The sequence below is a fragment of the Lutjanus erythropterus genome, chromosome 11 (genome assembly GCF_056507025.1).
Source record: "Lutjanus erythropterus isolate fLutEry1 chromosome 11, fLutEry1.hap2, whole genome shotgun sequence".
Taxonomy (NCBI): Eukaryota; Metazoa; Chordata; class Actinopteri; order Lutjaniformes; family Lutjanidae; genus Lutjanus; species Lutjanus erythropterus.
In genome coordinates, this window is record NC_139327.1 from 19,480,628 (window position 1) to 19,503,310 (window position 22,683).

The 22,683-nt window shown below is 38.7% G+C and overlaps 1 protein-coding gene across 4 annotated transcripts in view; it reads left to right on the forward strand.

Annotated features, from left to right (window-relative positions):
- nrg2a (neuregulin 2a) overlaps positions 1–22,683 on the forward strand; it is a 115,386-nt gene that overhangs the window by 45,306 nt on the left and 47,397 nt on the right. For all 4 annotated transcript variants that reach the window (XM_084731178.1, XM_084731176.1, XM_084731175.1 and 1 more), the window contains exons 2-3: positions 12,423–12,585; positions 15,278–15,396. In XM_084731178.1, coding sequence (XP_084587304.1) covers positions 12,423–12,585; positions 15,278–15,396 — 282 coding nt within the window. The remainder of the gene's footprint in view (positions 1–12,422; positions 12,586–15,277; positions 15,397–22,683) is intronic.

The window sequence follows — 22,683 nt, forward strand, 5'->3', positions numbered from 1 at the left end:
TGGTGTATCATCTGCATGCAAACTTGGACTTTGGCGTTTCTTCTGCAAGCAATCTTAAAGTCTAGTTGTGTTATTTGCTGGCTGTCAAAGTGCCATACTAATGTAACAACATTTATAGCATTTGTGTGTCCACTTGTATATAATTTATACTATATTATTTCCTTTGCCTGCCCTCTTTCCTCCCCTCTTGTTATGTTTCTATCTTTGTAAATTAGTCAGCTGGTGCATTAATAACAGCAATATTGGTTAAAATCCCCGTTCCATATATAAATGCCTGTAGACCAATGCCAACAGTCAAGGTCAGGGTGAGGGCAGATGTAGGTTCAGACCACCGTGACCATCTAAAGGGTATTACACATCTAGCAGAAACAGAGTAACATGGGCATCCCACATCCCACAACTGCTGAAGTGTAAAACAGGATTCGACCTGGTTCGATCCACCAACTCCTGAGGAACATCTCTGTCTTGCTTGTTCCATGTCCAACTTTCTTCAGCAGCCTATATTTAACGTTGTCTTCAGTGAACATCCAGTGTGTGTGTTTGTGTGTTGGCAACGTCTGCTCACAGTGTTATATGGGGGAGTCGGTGAGAGCCAGAAAGACCCAGCCATGGTGAAATGATGGAGGACTGTGTAGAGCTTTATACTGTACTGGGGTGTTGACTGTCAGTGGGATCAGTGGTACTAACAACCTTTCTCATTAGGGCTGTCATGATCACATTTTAGTTGATGAAATAATTGATATTAATGATTTAATTGTCTTTTTCTGCTCATGTTATGCCCCTATTATAGAATATATTATAGTATAGTATAGCAAGCCCAATGCATTTCTATTTGCCTTTTCTGCTTCATAAACAAAAATTGAACATGGCAGATATGACAATGAATTATACAAAACTTATTACTGAAATATACAAAGAAATGACTGACAGTGACTGGCACCAGTAATAATGAACAAAACAGGCCATATCCTTGCCATCTGCAATATATGTAGCACAAATTTAAACAAATTTACAGAAAATCTGTAAAAGAAAATGCAAACCATTATGTGTATGTTTGAAGTTAAGCGCCTCAAGATAAACAATTAATTCTCCATTCAGGTGCCATTAAACCATAGCAGAAGAAAGAGTAGCAAAAATGATAAAAAAAACTAATAAAACCTAAATCAGTGGAAGCTGTTTTATACAGGTGAAGGGAAACAGTTTTTATGATTATGGAAAATGACTGCAGTCAGCTCAAATAATCATGATCAGGCATTTATTTAATAACCGTATTACAGGAAGCTGTTTCACAGGCCTCACATTCTTCATTTGTCCGTCATGGGGTGGCCACAGGCAGGCAAATGTTAAGAAAATGATCATTCATATATAGTATTTGCATGCAGCTTTTTTTTTTTTTTTTAGCACAGTTCGGACATTCATTCACATTTATTCACAGCAATGACCACAGTGTACAGTAATTCTATGAAAACGTCCTGAATGCAAAGGTCATTTACTACGCAGTAAGACCAGGACAGAATAGGCAGTGGGTGTAATATTAGGAATTAATTTGATAATCAAATAAATAACACAGCGACCACTAAAGCATTCCAGCTAGAACTCAGAGATGAGTTTACACTATGTAGGTTGCATAAAAGTAAAAAAAATACTATTTTATTTTAGTGTGACATTTTCCATTGGAAGCAAATATACTATTTTGCAGATACTATTGCTGTAAAACTGTAGATTTTGTGAAGGTGATGGAAGCAGACCTCATTTCAACACCCGGTAAATTGTGGTGACTCAGTTTCAGTTAGTGGTTTTAGCACTACAAGACGTGGTGGTGAGCAAAGATGTTCACACTTTGTTATTAACAGTACCTTGTTGACATACAGTTATTATACCATCATCTATTTCACATACACTGTAACGTATTAAGTAAGTGCACAATTTTCACGATTGTCTCACCTGTTGTCAGTAATCCAGTTTGAAATTTGGTTGATCTGAAGCTGCGTTTCCACCGCAAGAACTTTCCCCAGGAACTAGGAGCCTTTAGAGAAACTCCTTGCGTTTGCACCTCAAGAACCAGGGTCTAAATTATTTTACCCCCCAAAAAAGTCCCTGCTCAGAGGGTAGTACTTTCCAAAAGTACAGAAACTTTGGAGGTGGGGCTTGAAGCACAGAACATTTCTGATTGGTTGGGCTCTCAAAGCATTTTATTTCAGACACGATTTTTGAAAATCTGCAGCCACAAACCAGTTTCTTTTTTGTTGTTGTGTGGTCACACACAAAAATCATGTGTAAAATCAGCTGTTACTTCGACATATGCCAGCAGACAAATTTGCCAAATCTTTGCAGGTCTTAAGACTGCAGTAGAAATGCAGACAACAGTGGGCTGAAGGAACCTTTCAGTTCCTTGATAAGTTTTTCCTGGGACTAAAAGTTCCAAGTACTTTTGGTGGAAATGTGAGTATATATGACCAAAAATTTAAAATCAATACACAATCACAGAATCTCTTCTTTTGCAGCATGTCCCATTGCTGTAAACTGTACACTGTACAACGTACGTAATGACACAAAAACGTGAACTTTGGAGGTTTGTGTAAAAGTGCAAACAATAAAAATTCAATATTTTGAATATACTAGAATCAAGCTGCAATATTGGATTGTTATTGGATTATTTAACCAATGAAACAAACATAGACACGGTTTTGCTGTTACTGTGGCTGATTAGTGAAATTTCATAAATGTAGGCCAGTAAGCAAGCGAGTATGAATGATTTGGCCTCTTTTAGTCATAATTCACCCAAAATAGTGGCATTTATGAAGAATATTTGGCTGTGTCTCCTGGGTTCTTTGGTTTTTGAGAGGTTGACAGCTCATTTAAGAGATAATAACTGTTTACATTCCACCTTCACGTCAGTGTCCTTTGAACTTTTATTGTGAATGATATCCACTTTTGTTCATCTTTCTTACGCGCCTACATTATTTAAATTATTGAAACAGTGGCCAAAGGTGCTGTGCTGATTTTGTGCTTTTCACTGTGCAACCAAACAAAATCCCTGAAAACAAAAGGATTTGGCTAACATTTTTCAGTTCACATATGAAAAAACAAAAAAAACAAAAAAAAAAAAAGGCAGGAGCCCATACATTGCATTTTCATTAACAACTGATTATACATCTAGCTTTACATCAAGTGTCAGAGATAGATTCTTATAAAATTATTAGAAATAATATGTGATAAAAAACAAAAATCCACGTACAAAAATTGACGTCATGATTGCCATTTCAGTGAAATTCCATACTGTAAAAAACCATACAGCAATTTAGTGGAATCAACTAATCTTTTCTCATTAACTTCATTTAAATATACAAGTTGTATTTTAGTCAATTAAACTTCTAGTATTTATTTTCAGAACACTTCAGAACTCATAAACATGATTTTTTCCAGTTTGAGGTCTTGTGACTTGAAATGATAAGTTGTATGAATGTACTGCATAGAGTTTAATCAACTCATTTAATCAGGTTTCTAAAAAACATTATTAATTATTTATTGATTATTATTAACATATTAGCAAACTTCCCATCATGCACTGTGTGAGGGTTAGTGTGACAGAAGAGTTGCTGGTTCTAAAAAGAAAGTGGATGGTAAAATGATGGTGAACATTGATGAAATCATGTTTGACATGCAGTGTCTTCATATGTTACACCGCTGCAGAGAAACACATGTTATTAATCTGAAAAGTGACTCTATTAGTAGCATGTTTATAGAGTTCATTGAGACAGAAGTGGAGCGTTTTGAGTCATATATAAACAATGAACCAGATAATTGTTTGGTGAAAGTGTACTGGTTGTGGTGGGAGGCTGCTGAAATGATGTCTTTGAACAGATGTTGCATTACAGTGACTAGTGTGCGGTGTCTGAAGACCATTCCCACATGCAAAACCCATTTCTCTAGCTGTCTCACCATGTAATTTGTCTTTTGACAACGTGCAGTGAAGTGACATAACACCAGAGTAATCAGGGATACTTTGTCTAGAAGGGAAAAAAACAAAGGCATGCCTCAGATTCCTTTTCTAAGCTCCTGGAAGTAAAACAAGAAATGTTAACTCAATAATACGAGCAAAGCATTGTTAATTCATCAAGTCACTTTGTTTGTGAACCCCTTTCTGGGCCAAGGTTTCCAACTGTTACCCAAGGCATGAGCTGTTGACACGCCGGTTAGGCTTCTATTCTCAAATTTGGTTTTTATAGTCCATGTCTGCAGCTGCCCCTCCGCTTCAAACAGAGAGAATCGGGCTGTTGTTGAGGCGAGGGTTTATCATCGCTGCCGGACACTTTTTCCACTGGTGTAATGGAAAATGAGATAACCATTTGTCTCCCAGAAATAATTTATTTCCAATGATAATGACTCTTTATTTTCTTGTTGGAAAACATTGATTGCGATTTGTAAACCTAACATGCTTTATGTCAAATATGGCTGGCTTTGTTGTACTTTACTTACAGATTCCAGTTTTTTTTTTAAAACTGGGCCACATTTTTGCAGTTTAAATGACTAATGGATACCAACAGTTTTGGAAGTGGTCCAGTAGATCATCTCGGTCGGCAGCCGGCTGCAACAGCTACATCCTTGGGGGCAAACTATGTCCAGTAAAAGTGCTTGTTTTGGCCACTCCTGCTCAGATTGTTATTCTACGTGTCTGACAACATTATTGAAAGGATCCCAAGAGATAAACTTTTCAGACAGCCCTTTTCAACGGGTAACTGAAGCTGTTTTATCGCTTTATTTTAAGCCATCAGACTCTCTTGACAAAAACAGTATTTTACCTTGCAAAACACACAGTGGTCTACCACTGTTTGTGTTATTGTCGAACTTTGTTGTTTTAAAGGGTTAGTTTGGGTCTGGTTTGGGACTATTACTACGATTACTACCACTGCTACTACTGATAAAAATAATTATAATGATAATAATAACAATAATAACAATGATAATAATAATAATAATGTTGTCAGACACGTACCAGTTGATTCCATAAGGGGACAGCACATCTGCACCATGGTTTTGATCCGTCCTGCACATGGCTGCATGTCCCATCAGCAGCGTTTCAGAGCATTTTGCCCACTTGATTATGTTTACTTTCAGATTTTGCTGATTCGGTCTTCTTTCCTTGCTTCCTTCCTTGATAAGTACGCTACATACTTAAACAATTTCTTTTCTGTCTGTCTTTATGATCCCAAGTCTGCACGGGGTCTTTTATTTTGAAAGTTGGCCGGATTCTCTCTGCTTTTTCTGTCTCTGACTTCCTACCCAATCATTCTGCTCTGTGCTAATTGATGCAGGGTTTGTCAGAAATAGACTCTGCCCTGGCTGCCATGGCGCAGTTGTAATGCGACACAGCTGTGCCTGGTGGAATCTAGTAATTAGAATAACAATCTGAGCCTGTTGGTGCAAATACACACGTACAATTAATTTGCTGTCACTGCAGCATGTTTCATGGCTGCTGGCTCAGGCGGTTTACTGGACCAATTGACCCTTCTTAAGTCCCACCCCCTTTTGCTCTGTTTTCCAATAACAGTGGAGCAAACTTGGCACCTCCTTTCCTGTAAAAGCCATATATAAAATCACATCTTAAATTAAATGTTAGTAAAATGGTAGCCAACTTGCTAGTTAGTGTTCAAAATCACAAAAACATGTATGCTTGGTGATTTCTCCAGTCACTAGCTCACTTAGCTAATGATGGCAAACTGCTATATGTCGCTTTTACAGGCACTCCTGCAATGTCGTTCAGTCATCCAACATAAACAAGCCCTAAGATAGCACATCTACAGTATGTACAGGAAACACCGTGGTCCCGATCTTGCCGAAATTTCATTGGAGAATAGAGTGAAAAAGGGCGGGACAGGGCAGGAAAGGGTCAATTACAAAACTTTTTCTTTGGAACTGACCTTTAGGGTTGTTCCGATACTGATATCACATAATTTATTAACCCCTGAAGTCATGTAGTCATTTAGACCCCCATATATATTTAAAAAATAAGGCTCAGGTTTTAAAATACCAGAAATACCCCTTAAGTTGTCTGTTAAACTGTCTACTCTACAGTGTTCTGTTTTTCACATCTGTCATTTCAAACACGAGCAACTACTGTACTTCATGGACCCAGCTGTCAGAGTAGAGGTTTATGGATTAGTGAGGCATTTGTGTTGTTGATTTATTTTGTGTTACAACGATAAAAGACAGACATTAGTTAACCTGGGCACGAGGAGTAATCTCTGCACAGTCTAATGTTAAACATCTGTAGTGTCTGATGGACTGTGTCTTCATTAGAGCTGTATCCTGTAGATTGAGCAGACCCTCCTGCACATCTGGCTCAGCGGGTTGATGAGAATTACAGTCCTGTGTTTCTGTAACTTTTCCAGGCAAGGACAAAGCTTGTTTAATTTGCTTGGCAAGGACAAACCTGTGTCCAGGCAAAGTACTAAACATTTTTCTTTGTGGTGCAACCTCATTCCTGCTGGTCTCTGACTATGACTGACAAGGCTCTCCTCAGGCTGTGTGCTGGCAGAGTTCAGACTGTGTGTATGGAAATCATGTACATACTGTATGCAGACCAGGGACTTTTGTGAGTTGTAAGTACACAAACAAGCTGCCTATAGGACATTGTGCATGTGCATATGTTATCGTATTCATCAATGTGCTATGTAGCTACAAAACTAGGGCTGCAACTAATGATTATTTTCATTAGTGATTTATCCGTCAGTTGTTTTCTTGCATAATTTAAGTGGTTGTTTGGTCCATAAAATGTGAAAATTGTAAAAAAAAAAAAGGTTGTTCAGCATTTCCCAAAGCCCAAGATGATGTTCTGAAATGTCTTGTTTTATCCAGAATGCAAAGCTACTCAATTTACTGTCATAAAAAAGTTAAAAACAATAAATAAATAAATAAAAATATTCACATTTGGGTTAGGGTTAGCTAAAAATCTAAGAAGTTTGACATTTTTTCATTAAAAAGGACTCAAAGCAGTTAATCGGTTTTAAAAATCCTTCGTGATTAATTCAGTAGTTGACAACTTTTACATTAACTGGCTAATATTTGCAGCTGTATACACTGTAAAAATAAATAAATAAATAATAATAAGTAGAAGAAGAAGAAGAAGAATAATGATGATGATGATGATGATGATGATTTTAAGGCAACTGCCCACAATAGATTTTAGGGTTTTGAATGAAAATTAACCAAACAAAATTTTGCTGACCAATAATCTTTTGTTGAGAGTTTTTTTCTTTAGATAAGCTTGAATCTTTGCATTCACTTTCATTTTAATGACAGTTTTGGATTCAAGTTAATTAAAAAAAGAATTCATCTCAGCAAAACATTTTAGTTGATAAAACTTTTTACAAACTTGAAAGTTTGAGCTGGGCTCAAATCTCAAAAATCTATTGAAATGATTTGCCTTGAAATTTTGGTTTTCTCAACTTTTTCATTTTTAGAGTGTACAAAACATTGTGTCATTACTTACAGCTGTACAGTGCAGCTGATGCAGCGCTTGTTGTTTTCCATCAGCCAGCGTAATGTGAAAATTAGGGGGATCAGTAGACCATAGGGTATTGTGCAGTCTGATATTTATTCAACATCAAGTCCCATATAGTAAATTAAATTTGTTAAATAACAGAAATGTTTAATGAAGAACATCTGGAGCATCAGAACTCTTGTGTTCACTGTATGGCCTTGCTTGAGGCCATCGATTAAACCATTCCACTTGCAGAGTTGATTTTAAATGGTGATACACAGTATATGTTCAGCCTATATAAAGTTATGACTTTCAGCAAAACCACATTTATGCCTTGCTACATAAACGAGGGTTTTATTGTCCCAAACCCCCTTTTGAGACAGTAAAATCTTGAACTAACTGCCCGAGCAGTTGCAGCACAAAGATCCATCCCGAGAATAAGCCCATTAAGGTTACTAAGCACCATGGTACAAAGGCACATCTGCCTTGTGTTAGAATCTTTTGTCTTTATTTTCCAAATGCCATGAATATCATCACTCACATTTTCCAACAGGAAGCTGCTCACAGATAAAAGTCCACTGTCTTACCAGCTACAGAGTAATTTTAGTAACAAATCGCTGCCATTGAACTAAGAATAGTCTGTTTCCATTGATGTGTGCTGTTTGTAAGCTATTTTAAATGTGACATTTCAGTATCTGTGATTACAGTGGAAAGTAAGACTCTTTTAGCATATATGTCGTTCAGCATCGTGGAAAAATTGTGCCCGCTTGTAATGTGAAGTGCCTTTTGTATTAGACTGGGCAAATTAAAGATGCTCAAGTCATAGACAAGAAAGCAGTGTCATTACTGAAGCTGTTATGTAACATTTCATTAAAATGTCAGTAAACTTTAAACCTATCTTGAGTTGTCTACTTACATTCTCCCAAATATTTCCATTTTGGGAAGTCAGAATTTCAATTCTAAATCAAAATCGATCAAAAATGAGCTTTCAGTTTCACTGGAGATGTATTGCAATTCTTTGATTAACCCTTGCTGTCCACAATCACTATAGTCATCTAGTCAGTGCTGAAAAGAAGAAATTTTAAATTGAAAATTAAATCGAATCATGACCTTAAAAGCAAGAATCAGATCAAATTGTGGATCTGGAAAATCATGACACCCCTATTCCAAACCATGTTCAAACCCAGAGACATCTGCAATTTTACTCCAAAAGCATTTAATTCAGTTGCCTTTTGCGATAACTTGTGGGGCAACATGGAATACGTCAAAGAGTGAGGAAGGACGTTGGTGAATGTGATTAAATATAACGTGAATAAAACTTAAATACACTTCTTTGTTCGTGAACAAGATTTCTGACTGAGTCATGCAAGATTGATTTTCGTCTGCAATGGTGGTTGTTTAACAATGATGACAACAACTCCCATGATCCCATGCTATTTCATGACATCATCCTTAATCTTTTGTTATTATCTTGAGACATTGAGCGTGAGAGACATTATTGAGTTGCTGTATTGAGGCGATGTATTGTAGTGTGCAGCACACACCACCAGAGGTCAGTCTGTCTACTGGTGGACAAGGCTGCTAGTAATCTATTAAATGAGTCAAAAAGAAAAAGGCCTTTGCCCCTGTTTGGAAATTATTTGGGTTTAGTCCAAATGATAAAGGTGAACCGCTGTAGCCACACTGCAGATCACCGATTGGTCAGAGTAGCGTAGCGCAGTGACTGTGTAACAGTTAAGCGAGCATGAGAGCGAGTAGCAGAGAGTGACGGTGTATACGTGGTGAGCTGAGGAAAAGGTGAGCAGAGAAGCTGTTGGTCTGGCAGTAAATGTACAGTTCAGGTTTGAGTTTGTAAGTGAATAAAGACTGTGGCCTCTCAGACCAAAGCAGAGCAACTGTGTGTGTGTGTGTGTGTGTGTGTGTGTGTGTGTGTGTGTGTGTGTGTGTGTGTGTGTGTGTGTGTGTGTGTGTGTGTTGTTTCCCAACTGTGGGAATAGCATTGAAAACATAGATACCGATCGAGCCCAGTGCTGTCAATGATCACTCTGAGATTACTGCACGAATTAAGCTAATTACATTAATAGTTTATACTTCTTAAAAAGTATAAAATTAAGTGAGACAAAAAATGTATATATAAGGATGGATGATAGAGAACTATCTACTCTGCATAATAATCTCCATCAACCGAGAAGTCGTTCAGTGTCTGGTAACAAAGAGGTCTATGGCTGGAGCTCAGATCTGTGTCCTTTGGCTTCTGTCAGGAGTCTTAGTGCCAAGTGACCAGAGGTGGCAGAGCACACAGGACAAACTCACAAGGTACTTGTTTGCTGTAGACAGACCTCTTTCTTGTCCTCATCTGCCAGGCTTACAAAACTTAAGGAAGTGTATGTGGCTGATACGGTGAGCTGAATTAGTGTTAATGTTGGCAACAAATTTTTATTTAGATTTTGTCGTAGTCTTTTGACTAAAATGCCATTTAGTTTTAGTCATATTTTAGTCATGTTTAATTGTTTTAATTTTAGTCTAGTTTTAGTTGACTAACTGTCATTCAATTTTGTTGAGTTAGCTCAATAAAAATATTTCAGTGTGTTTACCTTTATATGAATTCTGGATGACTCTTACGCAAATGTCACTTGAGGTTTGTTGTATTTTTGTCATGACTGTTGCTCCACATGGTTTACAAAGGGTCTTGTTTTTCTCTTCTCTTTCTCTTTCTTCCATATGTTGACATTTCTTCTTTCTAATTTCCCGGGTAGCTCACCTCCATCCACTAGTTTACGTCTAACCTCCGTACCACACGAAGAGAACTTGTCCCTCCTTAACATTTTCACAACATTTTTATAAGGTGATTGAAGTGTCAGTACATTTCATCATACTTTTTGTCATAAATGACATTTTATTTGGTCATCAGCTCTTTTTCATCAGTGAAAAAATATTACTGATGAAAATTGTCAGCAATATTAGCACTGTAATATACAACAGTGACCTCTGCGACGTGTCCTTCAAAATACCACAATAATTATGATTGGGACTGTTTCACAACAGTGAACTTGTGTTTTTAAAGCTTTAAAATTATTGGTAGACATCACTCCATCATCACTGGCAAATTTGAAGTGTGAAAATGCTGTTTCATATGCAAACCTGACCGTACCCCAAATCCATCACAGCTGTCCACTTAAATCCACAAAGAAAATGAGAAATGCAGCATCATTAAGGTTTTTCTTTCTGTGCAGACATGTCGCCTTTACCAGGTCAGTGAAGTAGGACAGTCTCTCAAAAAAGAGGACGACGGGGGATAATTTTGGTGCACCTCTATTTCAATGTTTAATTGAAGTCGTTACCTATGTACACTTCAGTCTGCCTGTCATGCTTTGTTTGTCTTCATTCTGCTGTCACCCTTTAGAAGTGATGCACAGCAAGCAGCTGTAATTTGTAGGGCTGCTCGGTTTAGCATATGCATGAAAATTGTAAATGTTACACACGGGGAGAGGAAGAAAGTTGGAGGGGGGGGGGTGGGGGGGCATCTTGGCCAGCCCCTGGTTGACCCTTGTTCACCCCTTCACTCTCGCTCCGCCCTGCATGAGTCTTCTCCTAAACATGTGTGCAGCTGTCAGCTGGCAAGTGTTTGTCTGAGTGTGAGTTGTGTGTGCATGTATATGTGCATCTGGACAAAGATCATTTTTCTTATTTCTATTAGTTTTTTTCATTTGAGGTTAAAAAGGTTGCAAGAAACTACAAAATATACCAAGGCAATGGTTTTACAAAGTGCCATAGCAGATTAAAGGGATATTTTGGATTACTTGATGTGGTGTTGTATGAGGTTCTTATTGATAGTCAGTTTATCAGCTACAGTAGATGGCGGTCGACACAGTCCCAGCTAAGCATTGTACTGCTGAGAACAAGGTCAGCAATCAAAGCTCTATAAAATCTATATCAATTTAAGTGTACACTATATTTAGAATATTTTCACTTTGCCGCCAGACACCCTTAACCTCCTTTGGAAAAATCTGTAATTTTACCTCACAGAAGACGGAAATTGCTGGTCTACCAGTGCCTCAGTTGTTTAGTTTGTCTCTGCTGTGAATCCAAACTAACGTTTTAAAACACCAAGACACACAACAGCACTAACTAACTAACAGATTGAGACAGCTGTAGACCAGCAACTCCTGTGTCATGTGAGGCAGAATCACTGATTTCATCTGTGGAGTTTGGTGGATTTGGGAAGAGATATATTTGGCTCATGTAGCAGCAGTTTTTCATCATAACCAGCAATCTGACAGCTAAGTAAAAATATTCTAAATATTGCGTACACTTTAAGTAATGTTGATTGTCCAAGGTGCTAACCCCGTCCAAAGCGGTACATTGCTTTTCCTCCCTGCTCTCTGCTCCTCCAAACTGGGGGTGTGCCGACCACCATCGACTGTAAATAATTTACTGACATCGATGAGTACCTCACACAGCCCCACATCAAATAATCCAAACTATCCCTTTGAAGAGCCATGATAAAAGTGTTTTCTTTTTGATTTTATCATCACAACAAAGTAGCTATTATATCATTAAAATGTTATTGGCTTTTCTTGTTTATCAGTTGCCTCTAATTTCGCATGAGTTTGTGGTTGCAGATTTTCTCAGCTTGTGGATGTTTGCTAAATATTGCTTCAGGTGTTTTTATAGCAGCAAAGCCTGAGCGAGATTCAGCCTGTTTATTAGTCTGAGGCAAAGTTGATAATGTCTCTAGCGACAACATCTGGTGGTCACATGAGAGAGTTGTTGGCTCAGTCCGTAGAGATGATGATTGGCTCCAATTGCCGTCTCTCTGTCCTGCTTTGTTTCATTTTTCTCCTAAAACACCAAATCACACTCATAAACAACACGCTACAATGAAGTTTGTATCTATAATTGTTAATAACGCTGAGTTTTTCTCTTTCTCTCTTTTTAGCTGCTCCAAAGTTAAAACCGATGAAGAATCCAATAATAGTGAACGAGGGAAGCAAGCTCACAATTAAGTGTGAGGCCACAGGGTACCCTCTCCCGACCTACAGATGGTTCAAAGATGGCAACGAGCTGAAGAAAAGCAAAAAAGTCCGAATAAAGCCCAGCCAGTGAGTACAAGTCACCCGTGTGCTGCAGACCCAACACAAACAGTTTGAGATGAAAAAACACTGACGGAGTTTAAAGTCAAAGCAAGGCTGCTTTTATTAGCAGACTCTGCAGTTTTTCAAAATAAAACTGCAGTTTGAAACTAATTTGGAAATTAATATCAATATAGAATATGAATTAAAATTAACATCTGTGATTCTAAAGGTGTATTATTTTGTTGAAATGTGGTGTAATGATTTATACTAAATCAAGTCAATTTATCATCCCTCCTTACACTTGTGAAACTTTTTCATACAAATAAAGTTACATTTAGAGGCAATAAAACACATCCAACCCCAGTTCGCTCCCAAGTTACCACTTGACAAGTTTTGCTTGACCTTTAATTTAACCAGTGGCTAATGTTTGCTAACTTTAGCTAAACATTGCTGTTTGTATAACTGACCTGACTTTACAGGGTCATTTTGCTAACTGCTGACAACTTGTCCTGCTGTTGGATTACATTTTAGCGTGTCACAGTTAAACAGCTCAGTGATTTAATGACAAGAGTAAAACCAAACCAAAACATGGATGTGTTTTAAGAGCTGGACTCTCTTTGTCTGTTTGTCTGTTCACATAATTTTTAAAATGTGGCCGATATCATACTCTAGTCTGAAGTGGTCCTCACCTAAAAAAAAACAATAAGACTGCTGAAAACCACTGAAGCCAATGTTTACGGTTTGATTTAGAAGTTGATGGCAAATTTGACAAATTTGTGAGCAGATGAAGAGTCATTTTTTGTGGAGCAATGGCTGCTACTTCTGTACGGAGGTGTGTGTGGATACAGAGTCGGAGCCAGGAGTGATGGGATTGTGACATGAATCACTTCACAGAAACATATTTCATCCCAAATTTCAGGATCTTAAGTGCTACAGTAAGCTACATTTGTCCATGACACGCTTGTAGGAAGACACTCAGTTCAGATGAGTGAGTGAAAGTCACATGAATTCTGACATGACTGTTCACACTGACATGAAAAAACAGATTTGAGTCATGTATGAGCAAATAAAAATCTGATTTGAGCTACTTTTGCCTGCAGTGTGAACATAGCCCAAAATGCTGTCCATTCATTTGAATAAAAGTTATTGAGTCAAACGAGTTTTTTCTCTTCTTGGTTTTCTTCTATGTTGCGTGATTCACGTCACATGCCCTGTGGCTTTACATTAGGATGACATCATGCTCTTAAATGAGCTTTTCTACTCTTAAAAAAAATCAGAACAAAAAAGATTTCTAATTTATCTTGTTTGCGCTCATAGATGATATAAGAGAAGTGGATGTAGCCATGGTGATATCACCAATTGGTTTGTAGATTGCCTTTGTGAAGCCTGGAGATAGGCATTAATGGCCGTCGCCATCCTTTTTTTTGTTTTTTTGGACCATATTTGGATGAGAGAGTGAAGTTGGGGAGGGTGACATGGTGGCAACTTGACAGGTTACCGTGGTAGCAACTTGTCAAAGTAGCTGCACCCGAAAGCATACCCTGCTTTACTTTCTGTTTTGTTCTAAATATGAGAATTAACATCAAAATTAACATCATGCTTTATACATAGAAGAAGACTTGAAACTAGTGACTGAGACTTTAAGCTCATTGGGAACTGTCTACGGAGGTAATATAGTGTGAAATAGGGTTATTTTCTCATAGACTGCCATACAGTCTGACTTCTTTTTGCAACCAGTGGAGTTGGCCCCCTGATGGCCATTAGAAAGAAAGCAGGTTTCAGGCATGTCCACATTGGCTTCACTCTACAGACGTAGGAGATACACTACCAGTCAAAAGTTTAGACACAATTCTCATTCAGTGTTTTTTTCTTAATTTTTAAAGAAATGTTTCAGATTACAGCAATGTCATCAAAGCAAAAGGTGGCTTATTTAAAGAAACTAAAATATCAAAGAGGATCATCGACAGGTGCGTAGGAGAAGACTATGGATCGACAATAAAAAGCAAAATGACCCTCGCACACTGTCTGCACTTGCAACAAATGTTTTTATTTTAAGTTTTATTAAATCTTTGATTGCAAGTACAGAAGACAGTGTGTGAGAGTCATAGATTTTATATTCTTAAAAACCAAAAACATATTTTGTCTTGCTTTCACATTTTTTTTCTTACTATATAAATCCATATAATTCCATAGTTTTGATGTCTCCAATATTTATCTTCAAATTGAAAAACATAAAAATAAAGAAAAACCACTGAATGAGAAAATATGTGTCCAAACTTTTGACTGGTACTGTTCATCCACTTCTCTTACACAGTCTATGCTTCCACCACCATATGCAGCTCTTTTAATACATCCCTGGTCCAGGTGCACTCTCTCTCGGTCGTGTCATCTAATGATAACATAATGAAGTAAGAAGAAAACGTGCTTAAGTAGACAATATTGTCATAAATTCTCACACTGATGTAAGGATATTGATCCAGGTTGGACAGAACACTTGGTAGCTGTAATATTTGGTCCTATTATTTCTTATTGTAAGCAGTTTTCCCCCCTCAGAGTAAGCGAGTACGTATTCATATCAGAGTAGACACTTGTTGCCATGCTGCTGCTTGCCCTGTTGTCTGCCTCTCTGTCCCCCATGTTTCCACTTGTTGCGTTTCCATGCTATTTCCTCCCTGCCCTGATTCCCCTGACTCAGCTGTGCGAGTGTTGTCTCCCACAGGAAAAACTCCAGAGTCCAGATCAGCAGAGCAAAACTGGAGGATTCTGGGAATTACACATGTGTGGTGGAGAACCCGCTGGGAAAGGACAACTCCACTGGCACTGTTAACGTCCAAAGCAGTGAGTACTGACTCCTAAGCAACAAGTGAAGTGTCACAGATGTGCATTGTTGTTGTTGTTGGGACTGTTCTCTTGCCAAATGAGAGATCAAACAGAGCTGTCTCAAACAGGCATGTAACAGCGGTAACACGCATGAAGAACAACTGTCCACACATGTGGCCGCGAGGCCATTAATCAGTGGAACAGTACATTGTACTTGGAGGTGAAAGGAATTTAAATGCACTGTATGGTGTGATCTCTCAGTTTTTCATTCACGGCAGTCTGCTGGAAATGTGAAATCCCACAAAACTACACCGCATGGTTCCTTTGACCGTCACCAGCACACAACAAAGGCAGCAGAATATAGAGTATAAAATCTAAAACACAGCTCGACAGAATATGAACGCTGTAAAAAAAAGAAAAAAAAAAGTGTCTAAGTCTTCTGAGTGTGTGATAGAATCTAACAGGCTTTTTCAGTAGTGGCGTGTGAGCATTGCTGAGTTTTGCAAAGTACTGTAGCAGATGAAAGAGTTTCGATAACAGCTGCTTCCATTTGGTGGGGTGGTGAGTTTGTGTTTGTTCCAACAGTGCGGGTAGTGAGTGTGCGGCTGCTGTGGGTAGCTTGTTGTCTGAGTGGATGGAGCCAGTATAAGAAAAGAATATCAGGCGATACAATTCATGTAGATTTGCCTCGATCTGGCTCGATCAAGGAAGGACTTGATGCTATCTGGTTGTGGATTGTCAAAGAACCACAAGTCACCTTGTCTGGCACACATGAGTCAGAAACCTAATGTGCCTAAAGTTTCTGTCTATCTATCTATACTGTACAGACAAGAGGCTGGGATGTGAACAGCGTCAGTGGAGATTGATTTTTTTGTTGTTGTTGCTTGTGCATGACGTTATATTCATGCTATTCTTTACTTGCACTATCCAAGTATCCAAGACTTCACTTTTCGGAGTAAGCTTGGTACATATTTTTATTAGTATTTGCCATTCCTTTTGTATATAGTATTTTCGAATATTTTTATAATTGTTTCACTGTCTTAGATAACCATTAGCGATATAAGCTAGCTAGCTAGCTACCATCATCTTCATTAAAACACAATAGAAAAAAAAACCTCACTAATAAATCAATGTCTTTTCATTGTTCCAACAATAACCAACTCTGGTTGTCTGGTCAAAATATACCCTTAATTCATTGTTTTAAATGTGAAAATATTATGACCTCCCTCTCACTCCTCTCCTAATATTTTCACTTCTAATGTGGAGTATTTCTGTTGGAATTCAGTGGAAAGACAACGATGAATTTTGTTTTGTTTCTGTTGCTTTTGAATGAAGCTGACAATGCTAGCAAGCTAGCTAACGTTGATATTGATTATTTAAGACTAACGAGATCATGATAAATGCTCAAAAAACACTATATACAAAACAAACGGTAAATACTATTAACAATATGTATCAAGTGAACTCTGAAAGTCAAGTAACTAACTTAAGGATGAAAAAAAGTTTTAGTTTTATTGTAATGTTACTATAGCGTTGACAAGAATTAAACAGATGTGCAGCTCGTAAAACAGATATGTCACACTACATTGTGCATGTAGAGAATTACTGTTGAGCCACAATTAACTAGATTAGATTCATATATTTGCATATCTTTCACTGCTTTCAGAGATTCGGAGAGTGAGAATATAACGTAGGCCCCTCCACAGAGGAGATCTTCTCATTCTCATTGCTGACCTTGACAGCAGGGTGATATCTGTAGACATCCCACACTGGTGTGAGAGGTGTAGCTGGTAAGGAAAAGGGAGGGACTGGAGTTTAGCCATCACTCAGTGTCCTTGTATTCACATTCAGGCACAATAATCACTCCCCCTTCTCTCTTTATATTTGTCAAGGCCACCTTTTAGAGCCATTGTTTACAGTTAGCAGACTTAAGCTGAGCTGCATTATTAGAGTAGCAGCTCTTTTCAGATAAAGAAAGGGCCCATTGTGTTTGAAAACACAGAGATTCTCAGTGGTTCCAACATGCAAGTTTTATTTCCAGCAAACAATTGTGCAGAAAAGAAGTCATCCATCTTGTATTTAAATGGGGCCGCACGTTGCCTCTTTTTATTTTCTGACATCTAAAAAGCTTCACAGAGTTTTATAGCCAGATCGTGTGACTTATACTGTACGCTTGTTATGACACTTGGCTTTATTCCAGTGCAATGATATATTTCTTCTTTTTGCTCACAAGCATGCAATATTTAAAGGGTCAGTGATGCACGATTCCAAGCCCCAGACACAGGGTGCTAACATTTATGAAGAATTCATGTGACAAACGGTAATTACTGAGTAACAACCATGCTTAATGGCAATTAAATAAAATAGGTTAAATCATGCTCTACTGTACATCCTGCAAAGGTCGGGGGAATCCCTGGTGGTAGCACCTGTTTGCCTGAGTGTTTAATGAAGGCATGAACATGTGACTGTTGGCCTGTGAAACTCTATATGATGATCTTAGCAGGCAAAAGTGCTTGTAGCGCAGTAATATCAAAGAAAATATAAGATTACAAAGCAATGAACAAGTTGGCTGAGACATACAGTAGCCACAATGGATAAAACATGAGTGAGCAATGATACGCTACACAAGACAGTGTTTTCACTTACAGTACAGCACATGCAGTTTAAAACAAGTAAAACATGATATCCCTACATCTGGTGCAAAATATGCTAATAGTTAAAGGGACAGTTCACCCCCAAATCAAAAATCTACATTTTTCCTCTGGCATGCAGTGCTGTGTATCCATCCAGATTCTTTCGGTTTTGCTTTCAGAGTTTTGGAGATATTGGCCATAGATTCTGCCCTCTCTCAAATATAAGGAGACTTAATGGCACTTGACCTCTTGTGCTCAAAGAAAAGGCAGATGCTACTTGCACCCAGGGTGGAATATCCAATGTGGCTATTATTATTTATATAGACATACATGGCAGAGACAAACACTCAGATGTCCGCACTCAACAATGCTATTTGCACCTTGGCTGTAACTAGCCAATGTTGCTATTTATACCTGAATGGCAGAGACAAACCATGATCTTTCTCTTAAGCTAATCAAGTAGTCTGTTGCCTAAACCTAACCAAAATGTGACTTGAAACTGAAAATAATAATAAAAAAAACTACAAATAACAGGTATCACTGATACGTAATTTCACACTACTGTCAAATCTTAGTCTGCCAGGGTTCAAACCCTGCTCTTCTGCAAGGAATTTCTATGCATTGCAGCCTCTTATCTACATACTACCTAATACTGCCATGTGCCTTTTTGTACAAATATACACTCCACACCGATAATCTACAGTCGTTGCTGTGAGTGCTTTCATGTTGAGGCTTTTTTTTCTAGTAGAATGAAAATAGTTCTGGTAAATTCTGCTGCAGAAAGAAAGTACTTCCAACATGCACATAACAAGGTCTGAAGATTATCGTGAGTAACCGGGTCATGATTTCTGGAAAGAAACATTGCTGAGCGACATTTAATTCCATTATAATGAAAAGAAAACAGACGTCTCTACCACTAATGTCTGCAAAATTCTGCAACTTGCACCAAAACTATCAAGATAAACAGCACTACAAGCCTGCATGCTGTTAAGCATGTGTATATTTACCCCTATTCCATTGAATCTTATGTACAGTTGCACATTTTCATGCACGTGATTGAGTAAATGCATCGCTGTATGTTCTTTGAATGGCGGTCTGTCAGCGCAGACGTTTCCTTAAATCACTCCTGGATGCTCAAACAATGGCATCACTGTACGTCCTATCATGTGCCATGATCATCAGATGTCTGTCTCTGTGTGTTTTTGTTTGTGCATGTGTGAATGTGTTTGTTCACCGTTCGATAAAAAAGTCTCATTGTGTTACAGCAGCACGCCTAGTTCCGTCATGCTTCAGGGGAGAAGGCAAGACAGGGCGAATCAGGGGTGGTATGTCCATAGGCAAGGGGAGGGCTCTGCTCAAACTACGTTTGTCAATAAAAGGAAACGGCGGCGCACACACACTGCATGTTGCTGTGATTAAAAGGTTGAAATCAGCAGATGTTAAGGGGTAAAAAAGGTTTGTGACTATAGAATCTCTATATACTATATAGAGTCTATGAAACAGGTTGGATTCAAAAACATCTGTATGAGGCAAATGTGCTCGATTTGGATGCAGAGGACATGTAAGAGCTGCTTTTCATCCTAAGGTCATAAGAGAAATGGCTATTGTGTTAAAGGGCTGCAGTGGACTATGCCTGCCTGCTGCAGTATGTTGCTAGAGCAGCATGTAGCTGCAGTATTATCTGTGTATGTGTGCCTTCTAGGGAGGGAGGGTGCAGATGTAGATGGACAGAGAGAGCAGAAGAAGAAGAGAGCGTGAATAAAGAGGAGGGGGGGGTTACAAAATGAGGGAATGCATGACAGGAAGCAGACAAAGACATTAAGGGGGGGGGAGAAGGGGATACAGCTAGAGGAAAGACAGGCAGACAGTGAGGGAGAAAAGTATGAAGAGGAGGAAGACAAGAGCCCGCTGTGTTGCAGAGGCGACTTTCACACCCATTTTTGAATGCAGTTAGTGCCTGCTAGCTTTGTCCGAGGCACCATCCCACTGTATCTGATGTCTACAGTCAAGTGTCTTTTTCTACCTGTGTTCACTCTGCCACATACGCATGCTAACACAGCTGAAACCTACTTTATCAGTGTGAACTCTCAGAGGAAAATGCAGTCGTTAGAAATGTCGTCTGTCACACAGACACAAAGTGAAAGATCATAGATGATAAAGTCAAACCGCGGCTCAGCATAGGAGCATCAGCGAGGGAGAGTTAGCACATGGCTGTGCCTGCCTGCCTGCCTGCCTGCCTGCCTGCCTGCTGTCTGTTCTGGTGAAGGCAGACTTTGGGAAACCATCACTCAGCTCCACCACATGGTGAACACAGGCCACCACAAGCTCAGCGGCTGCTTACACACACACGCTCCTGCACTGTGCCAGCCATTGATTTGACTCATTATGTTGGCTTGAGGTGGAGGGTGGAAGTAGCTCTTAATTAATATTTTAAATAGTTATTCATTGTTTATTCTTTTGCTTAATTTGAAGGGAAGGAGAATATTTGTGCGAAAATGAAAGAAAACGCTTGTTTGTACTTGTGCAGTCATGGATTGTTCAGGGTTCAACTCTAACTTTTAAAAGTGGTTGCCAGGCAGGCAACCAGGCACTAGCTTTTGGTTGCCAGTAGATAAAATATGGTTGCCACCTTATATTTTGAGTAATTAAGATACAATCCAATGACGACTGCTTAAAGATGAAAAAATGTTTTTATTACAGTAACCTGTGCTTCCTGTGGCATGTGCTACATTAAACTAGCAAATTTAGGGATAGTTGCAAGTATTTGATGTGGGGTTGTATAATGTATAAGGAGAAGCAGACGCAAGCTAAGCAATAAACTTCTGTGGACAGGGTCAGCAAGAAAAAAGATTTTAGACACTACCACAAAAGAAAAAGATTTTTTAAGTGGACCTTTTTGAAGTACAGCCAACGTGTTTGTTAAAATTAACGCAGAATGTTCACCAAATGAGTTGGTGTCTGTTTATGAATGGTAAGAAATCATTTTTGATCTTTAGAAGGAGGTTTATTATGGTTAAAGTTAGCTATTTGTTAATGGAGCCTTGCAGGTGGCAAGGCAGGCAGTCACTGAACTCAGACTCCAGAGTGTATTTTCAAAGCAGTGAGCTTTTGTCTTCAGGATAATGGGCTTAGTTTTACATCAACAGACAGTTAACAGAGTTATACAAATCTGGTCAACTGGCAGCGAGGGATTAATCATTGCTTGTTATTGTCAGAGTAGAGCGTTGTGTGCTCATGTAGTTTCAGTGTCCCTGCAGCTTGCAGGCAACACACCCGAGCTTCAAGTCAGGGGAGGAGGGTGTTAAATATTGCTCCTTTAAATATCACTATTGCAACAAATATATTTTGGGGTGCATGTTTATCTCTATTTTTTATATGTTAAATAATGGTTGCCACTTATAGCAACTAAACACCAAGAATTGATTGCCAGCGGGAACCTAGCAACTGTTACTGTTGGCCCTGTGGTTGGAAGCTTTTTTAACAGTGGAACAGGAGTTTACTTTTGGAATTTCAGCTCTACCGAACACAGCAAAACATTTTTATCAGACAAGTTTGAACATAGGTCCTTTAAGTTGATATATATATATATATAACGTCAATTACACAAGGAGTGCTAGACAAACCTGACATGTAGCCCAGGGGCGTGATTAAATAGGAGCTGCTAAAGATTTGAATAAAAATGTGATCTCTCAATTTACCATAAAGGAGTACGCAGGGTGGAAGAATCACTTCCAGTTGTCATATAAAGCAAAAACGTATAAACCTTCATTATTGATACAACACGCAACAGCTGGTCATTACTCAGCCCAGTCGATCCATATCAATATTTGTGCTGCAAGATGAATGCGACACCCTTGTTACTCTGAGCTGAGATGTGGACCATGGTGTGCAAATTGCCTTGGGCAGGAAAAAATAAGCAGTGTGTTCAAGGCTGAACCTGAACTCAAAGTGAATCCCTCATGCATTTTAAAGCACGCAGTACACTGTGGCTTCATGCCAGCCATGCAGTTTGCCAATAACACTGAATGATTGGACCTGTGTGGGGATTTTACTCATGTCTTTTTTTGTTTGACCAGTGGAAGAGAAACACACACTGTCAGCTGAGTGAGTGCCAGTTACTGTATAATTATTCAGCACAGATGGTTGGATGTTCTGCTGAGTTGAATGTTTAAGTTGCTTGTTGTCAGTGTTTCAGCCTTAAGACTCATTTAAAGCTCTCGGCTTCCTTGTGGCTGCCTCTTGGAGAAACATGGCATCAATCAGTGCAGCGATTTTGAGATTCTTTTCTGAATCCACAAGACTTTTCTTCTTGTTTTATTGTTTGTATTTTGCCAGCTTCGGCATTGTGACAGAATGCATAACAGTACACAATGTGTGTGAATCTCCTGGTGGTCTGGAATATCATATGTCCTTTTAGCAGTTTCTGTAACAATTGCTGCCTTTTCCAGAGTAGTGTTTTCAACCTCATGCCCAACCCCCAGTGTAGAGGAGCAGAGACCATTTGTTGTCCATTTGGTCTGACCTCTACCCTGTAATCAGTCTGGCATGGTAAGACCTGCTGGCCTTCTGCAGAACGGTGTAGTATATCATGGACTGTTTTCTATAAGGCCAGTGTGAAGGACCAATACTAGTCAAAGTTTGCTTGGCTCCACGTGGCTTCAGATTAAGGCCT